At 44.3% G+C, this 7,687-nt stretch overlaps 1 protein-coding gene across 2 annotated transcripts in view; it reads right to left on the bottom strand.

The window, feature by feature from the left end:
- Positions 1-2,989: 2,989 nt before the first annotated feature.
- Positions 2,990-7,687, bottom strand: part of LOC113206866 (lipase 3-like) — a 49,947-nt gene continuing 45,249 nt past the window's right edge. Inside the window, exons 10-12 of one of the 2 annotated variants that reach the window (XM_052265446.1) lie at positions 4,267-4,464; positions 3,701-4,039; positions 2,990-3,562 (exon numbers count right to left, since the gene is read on the bottom strand). In XM_052265446.1, the coding sequence (XP_052121406.1) occupies positions 4,409-4,464 (56 nt within the window). In that variant the 3' untranslated portion in view covers positions 2,990-3,562; positions 3,701-4,039; positions 4,267-4,408. Of the gene's footprint in view, positions 3,563-3,700; positions 4,465-7,687 lie in introns of both variants that reach the window. The other variant, XM_052265445.1, reaches the window with a different exon arrangement.

The raw sequence follows: 7,687 nt of genomic DNA, 5'->3' as shown, positions 1-7,687 counted from the left end.
ATTGAGCTAGCGACGTGGGATTTTCAGGGTCGTTTTGTGTCATAAAAAGACAGATCGAGTTCGAAGAAGAGCATTCTAGCTCAAAAATTGGATTTAAAAAAAATCAAAAACCACAGGTCCCCAAAATGACATTTTTAAACAATATTTTGTATGTTTTTACAACTCATCAAAGTAGAGCCCTTTGTGCGAAAATTTCGTCCGTTTGGCTCTACCTCCAACCGTTGAGGCGCCAGAGGGCGATTTCTATTTGAAAATCACCTCTTTTTAAATTAATGTTTGTTTCTCAGACATTTGATGGACTCTGGTGGGGCGACTCGTCAAAATAAAGTCCTGGGGGTAAAATTTGTGTCCTTTAGAGCCGAAGGGTTATCTACGATTTGCCATTTGCCCGACTCGGGTGTCAGCGCCGCAGGCCTAGCTAGATGTGCGCCAGGCGCGTCGCAGCGTAACAGTGATTCGTGATATATCGCGAAGCCTGTTACGCGAGACGTGGTCTGGCGTACATATAGCTAGTACTTGGCTGAGCGATAAGCGAAGCCTATTACTCCAGTGATGATCAAAAAGTTTCGCGTCTGTCTGTTTGTCTGTCTGTCTGTACGCACGATAACTCGAAAACGGTTTGAGCTAGGACACTCTTATTGGCTGAGCGATTAGCGAAGCCCATTACTCCACTGAACGGAAAAGTTTCATTCTGTTTGTCTGTCTGTCTGTTTGTTTGTTTGTATGTCTGTCCGCACGATAACTCGAGAATGAATTGAGAGAGCGACCTGGGAATTTCAGGGTCGTTTTGTTTCATAAAAAGACAGATCCAGTTCGAAGATGAGTATTCTAGCTCAAAAGTTGGCTTTTTAAAAATTCAAAAACTAAAGGTCGCAAAATGTATTTTAATCAAACATTTTTTTTAGGCGCTCCTAAGGGGTAAACCGTCAAAGTAAAGCCCTTTGGGCGAAAATTTCGTCCGTTTGGCTCTATATTGTACCGTTTAGGTGCTAGGGGGCATTTCTTGACAAAAAATGAGGAGAAAATGATGAAATGGTCGATTAAATCGTTAACTAAAAGACTTCATTTCGAAAGCTTGTTGGCTGAGCGATTAGCGAAGCCTATAACTCCAGTGATGATCAAAAAGTTTCGCGTCTGTCTGTCTGTGTGTGTGTGTCTGTCTGTCATCACGATAACTCGAAAACGAATTGAGCTAGCGACCTGGGATTTTCAGGGTCGTGTGGTGTTATAAAAAGACAGATCAAGTTCGAAGAAGAGCATTGTAGCTCAAATATTGGATTTAAAAAAAATCAAAAACCACAGGTCCCACAAATAATGTTTTTAAAAATATTTTTTTTACAGTTTCCTAAGGGGTACCTCATCAAAGGAGCGCCTTTGGGCGAAAACTTCGTCCGCTTGGCTCTATCTTTAACGATTTAAGCGCCACAGGGAGTTTTTGACGAAAATCAGCGAAACAATGTACAACCCTGCATTCTTTGTCGAAGTGACGGGAAGTTGACGGGCCCCGTATCTTTGTGTACGTTTTTGCGCTTCCCGACTCGGGTGTCAGCGCCGCAGGCCTAGATAGATGTATGCCAGGCGCGTCGCAGCGTAACAGTGTTTCGTGAGATATCGCGAAGCCTGTTACGCGAGACGTGGTCTGGCGTACACATAGCTAGTAAAGGAAGAGGTCGACTATCATTTACTCCATTCGTGGCGGTTCTACCACACGCGTGTTGCGGCACCCAACACGATAAATTTTGATGGCTTTGAGTGCGCTCTTGGTACGTCGCAGCGAACCTTGCGAGCGGTCAGTTTGTGAGAGACAACAGAATGGTCAGATTGACTCATCTTCATGTTTAAAGTAGCATGTCATAACCTTGGTCATAACAGACATTTGAGTTCTGCTATTCAAAGGTTTGAGCTCTGGATTTCTCCAGCAAACATGGACTTACAGATCTGCACTAAGGTTTCATTGGCTGAGCGATTAGCGAAGCCCATAACTCCACTGACCGGAAAAGTTTCATTCTGTTTGTCTGTCTGTCTGTCTGTCCGCACGATAACTCGAGAAAGAATTGATACAGCGATCTGGGAATTTCAGGATCGTTTTGTATCATAAAAAGACAGATCGAGTTCGGAGATGGTCATTCTAGCTCAAAAATTGACTTTTTAGAAAATCAAAAACCCAGAGACGGCAAAATGTATTTTTACCGAATATTTTTTCAGGGGTTCCTAAGGGGTAACTCGTGAAAGTATAAACCTTTGGGCGAAAATTTCGTCCGTTTTGCTCTATCTTGTACCGTTTCGACGCTAGGAGGCATTTCTTGGCAAAAATAAGGTGGAAACGACTAAATGGTCTATTAAGGCGCAAGAGAGGCCTTATATTGAAAAATTGTGCAGGAAGCAATACTAAAACCACACAGTTGACGTCGAACTACACCCTCCTTTAGGCTCAAGGGTCCCTAGATTATTTAGTATCACTAAAACGTTGTTTTTATATAACAATCTGTCAAAATTCGAACCTTTAATGAAGACCGTTATGGAACAGCAGAAGTTTCATGTTTCATGTCCCCAACAAATGCTGTGAGTATATCAAATTTTGGGGCCGGAAGGCCCTGTTCTCGAATCCCCCCCCCCCCCATTAACTCGTCTCAGGTGTCAGCGCCGCAGACCTAGCTATACGTGCGCCAGGCGCGTCGCAGCGTAACAGTGTTTCGTGAGATATCGCGAAGCCTGTTACGCGAGACGTGGTCTGGCGTACATACAGCTAGTTGTTGAATCACTTTCACAACGTCCATGTATAAATTGATGGAAGGGTTTGGTTACATTGCAATACCCATGTCTCACAATGTGCTTAACTTTCTGTTCATCCATGAGACGACTCTGATTTAATTACTCTCCATTACTGACTGCAGTAAAAATATATGAAGATGTAATCGCTTGATTAAAATTCTTAAACATCTGAACAATAGTTCAAACTAATGATCCCATTAAAGAAAGCCTACAATACTCAGGTCATAGTCACATTTATTTGCAGTAAACGCAACTTTAAAAAACTTTAAATTGCAAATTCACAAAACGGAATTAAATGTCAAGTACGTAGTAAATTTACAAATAATAGGTACAATAGTTAAAATGATGATTGCACTTTTAAAAACTTAAATTTATCAGGTCAAATTGGGACCTCACAAATGTCGGCAACGAATTAAACGTGCCCCAAAGATATCGACAAAAAATCATTCCTCACGGTGCAGGGTCTGTCATGGGTTCCAGGCAGATCCCCCAATCTGAAATGAGCATAACAATGTAACATTCTCTTATTTAATGGTCTTCTCATCTTCAAAGATGTCCTGGAAGGCTTGATTAGGGTGAAGAATAAGGTTATACACCCCTTGCACTCTTCGGGATGCCATCCTTAGGAAATCATCCACATCAATTTCTCCTTCCTCTAGGTCTTCTGTCGTTCCTCTAATTTTATCATCATTTGCCAGCGCACTGTGTCGTCTCTTCACATATGCGTTTCTCCCACTGTTTAGAATGATGTGGTCATTTTGGCATATGTATTCAAGTTTCACACATGCAGCTAAAATAAAAATAGATATGTAGATAGATAGATATATAGGTAGATAGATTTCAAAGAACAACTGGTCCGAAAAAATGTAGTGTTAAGTAGAAATTCTGGTTTGTTTTATAACTTCAAAAAAGAAAATAGAGATCTCACCGAGAAGTTGGAAATGTTGGGCCTGTCGCGCTTTGCCTGCCTGTACAGAGATGCGTTGTATGATTCACAGGCGTTTGACGTCCTAAAGTGGCATCCATTTACAGACAGAACTCTCAGGCGGGACGGGATAAGCCATGTTCTGTAATTATAAATGGAGAGGGGAGCAAGCTGCTGAAGATCGTTTTGAATAGCCCTCTGGATAACTGATTGCACACCGTCCAGTATATTTTCTCTCTGTAGCAAGGGCACAGCACAGAGTGACCGGACAATGCTATCAGCCACATTGCCGTCCCTCACCAATGGGCGGAGCCCGAGTTCCTTAGCTGTTTCACTAACATCCTGAAATAAGAGAGAAAAATTTAAGTGTTTACTTTTACAGCTGTGAGGAAAATACTCTTGGAAGGTTAAGCCAATGTTGACATAAACAAGAGGATTTCTTGCAAAGGATACTTCCCATCTCCCTTTAGCAATAAAGAAAAAGATAATGTTCAACTACAGCGAGACCGGGGCAGCCCCGTTGCGTACCGAGCAACAATAATGAGAAACATTTAGACTGCAGTTTTTACTTTTGTGTGATGGAAGTAACACCCCTTGCGTTGAGCATTAGGGTATATTGCTGCCCAGCCAGCCTGCTGTGCCTGCTCAAAGTCACAGACCACTTCAAGCAGCCTAAAATTGGGGCACATTCTTTGAGCTGCAGCTAAGGCTTCAACATAGCATGCAGTCAACTTGCTCTGCATCAAAATGGACCCAAGAGGGATAATCTGAAAAGAAGGTGACTTATCAAGAATGGTAACATGAGCAGCGCGAATACAGTGCAGTTCTGTTTGTTTTGCTTTCATGTGGATGACTTCGTACTCTCCTCAAGGTGACAAGGTTGAACATTTGAGCCGCACCTGACCTGGCAGGGGCAATAAATGTGCCATCACTAAAAACTCTAAGTACCCTTCCACTATTGAGGTATCTTCTCTGTCGTTGGGAGAAAAGCAGGACACATCTTGTTCGTTGTCTTGTGTGTCCTGTTACTCCAGCAAAGATATTGTCAATCTCATCGCTGGATTGAGCCAAAAATTTAGTTTCATCATTCGAGCTAGATCACTGATTGACTGAGGAAGTGGAGGTAATTCCTCTCTCCTTGCCCTCTCCATGGAACGTCTGATCTTGAAAAAGGGCAAATTGGCAATGACTTCATCGGGTGTTCAACAAAATAAAGTTCTAACACTTTAGCATAACATTCAGGGAATATACACTGTGTCGCTCAAAAGAATACTGCACAAATAAATGCTATCGTACCTAAATCTCAGAACCACTTCATTGTATACATCCTGACAAGGTGTCGTATCAGCATGATTGCGGCATTTCAACGGAACAGTGTGTCTTAGAAGTCGCTCCTGCTCCAGAAACATGTGACGACGATGGGTATGATGCCCTGTCTCTCTTTACAGTCACCAGTTTCAAGGTGAAAGCTGATAGCTGCGGTGCAGTGCATCTTGTGATAAGAAACGCAACGAGCGTAACCTCTTCCCTTCATGACGTGGCTGAAACAGAGCTGTAATGCGTTCCCGTCCGGGTACAGCGTCCGGGTCCGTCCGCGCGCCGCTAGCAGGCAGACAGACACATCTGGGCTCGGCTCGCCTCGCTCGCCGCCGGGCGCGCTGGGCCCGACGCGGGTTCGGTCCGGGTCCGCATCGAGACCGCATGGACTCGCACGCACCGGACGCGAACCTTCGCTCTCGAACCCCACAGATGGCAGCACTATGCAGGCAGCGTGCAGGCGAGGGGAGTGGTGGTGCTGTGTGGTGGGGGCCAACTCAGACGCCGGTGCAGCTCTACGCTCCCCCCTCCACCTGGTCCCAGTGCGGTGCCTGCGGTGCGGTCCCGGTCCGGGTCCAGTGGAACCGGACCCGCACCGCACTAGCAACCCGGGACCGCACCGCAAACGTGCGGTCCCAAGGTGCGGGTCGAAATTGGGACCGCATTACAGCTCTGGGCTGAAATGGTAACTGAAATAATTCGGTCAATGTATAATAAACGTGTCTTCTCATCCCACCTTAAGCAACCAATCGCGGTGGCATCGGAGCGGCGAAAAGAAGATCAGATCACCGAATCTTAACCGTGCCGCTGCACATCGGACTTTGTGTAACCGGGTCGCCGCAGACGGAACTTAGTGCACCTGTGCCGCTGAAGATCGAACTTTGTCGATAGGAGGTATCGCTTTGCATTTCAAGTAACTACTTCACGTCCAGTAGAAAGTGTGGAAGATAACCGTCAGAGACTCTGCAGGGATTTTGTTCCGAGCTTATCACCATTTCTTTTTTGGTGTTGTGTCCGCAGATGTTGCAGCCACCCTCCAAAGTATCAGAGGAGGACATCCTGTTAAAGGATGTCATTGCAGCTGGCGTCAAGGAAGCGCTTCTGCAGGTGAGGAAAGAAGTGAAACAGATTTCTGATCAGTTAGCCCGTTCCCCTTTACCTTTTACATTTAAGCTTTGATTAGTGCTTATTAAAAATGTTACTGAAGTCTGGAGCTACGATAGTGGAGATGATTCTGTCTTGGGTGTCCTGTCCAGTGCCTCTTTAGATAATTAAAAGTGCGGATGGTTCATCCTCCCTCAAGCAGTACGATACTTTTTCATTGCTGATAATGTTGTGATTCCTCCTAAATGTCAATAATTTGTCAACATTAGTGCCCATAAGGTTTGAGCTCCCCCATGCAATTTGATTATGCTTCACCTAACACTCGTGTCTCTTGTTTTATATTGTTTCAGAATTAGGAAACTGTCAATTTTCCTATAGTGGAAAAGGTACGAGTTTTGTCTTATACGTCTTAGCTGTGGTCGAGTTCTCTTGCTGTAACGCACACTCTCACAGACAGTTGCTCAGAGTTACTCTTCTTTTTCAGCTCCTTAAGACAACCAGGAAGGAGATTGGCACTGTTGCTTTGCTACCCGTAGCTTCGAAGAGTTGACGAAATCCTTGGAAAAGATTTCCCTTGAAAAGAATGAACTACACCCAGGTCAACTACAGAAGGGAGAAGAGAAAATGACGAAACACACAAAGTAAGTATGCAATTTCCTTAATATTGATCCTGTTTAAGCTAAATGTGCTGATCTAATCTCTGGTCCTTCCCCAGCTTCTCAAGGCAACAACTGAAAAGGTGCCAGAACTTGTTGAGCAGGCCTGTGCTGGATTAGGGGACAATTTCAGGAGCACATGACCACAAGTGTGGATGCTACATGCCTTAAAGTTGTGCAGGAGTTAGATAAGACAATCCTTGATAGGTTTTGTAAAATGGACACAAAAATGGCAGCGATTCAAGTGTCCCTCACCAACAAATCGGTAAGTATTTTTTTTTACATGCTCCAACTCTATTTTTAATTTTTTTAATCTGAAATTTTAATCTAATGCAAATTTACTTCTCAAGGACTCAATCTCGGGAGAGTTGCAGAACTAAGAAGTTCATATTCGAGGCATTGTTCAACATAAATTTCAAAAGATATCGCCTCAGATTTCACAGGAAATGCAAAACGCTGTTGTCGATAAGTTCCGTAAAGTGGAGAGTAAAATTTCAGGGATTGAAGAGATCTTCGTCAAAAATCCCTGCCGGAAAGTACCCGTTCCTTGGTGGTATAATTCATGGCACTCTGGCACCGTGTTCTGGTACCCCCAGAGTACCTTGGACCCGAACGGCGTCAACTATACCACCAAAAAAAACGAGCAGTGGCGTAGAAAAGGAAGACGATATTTACGTAAAAACTCTAGCTTTAACGTCTCGGAAAGTACCTGTTTCTTGGTGATGTAATTCCTGGCACTTTGGCACCGTGATCCTGTACCCCCAGAGTACCTTGGACCCGAACGGCGTCAATTACACCACCAAGGTAACCGAGTAGTGGCGTAGCAAAGGGAGACAAGATTCGACGACGTGCACAAGAGCGAACTGTCACAAGCGCGACCCGTCGTAAGCGCGAATGCCACAAGCGCGACCCG

The sequence above is a fragment of the Frankliniella occidentalis genome, unplaced genomic scaffold (assembly GCF_000697945.3).
Source record: "Frankliniella occidentalis isolate FOCC.00 unplaced genomic scaffold, Focc_3.1 Scaffold27, whole genome shotgun sequence".
NCBI classification, from domain to species: Eukaryota; Metazoa; Arthropoda; class Insecta; order Thysanoptera; family Thripidae; genus Frankliniella; species Frankliniella occidentalis.
The sequence above is the reverse complement of the archived record's forward strand: the minus strand, read 5'-3'. Positions and strand labels throughout refer to the sequence as shown.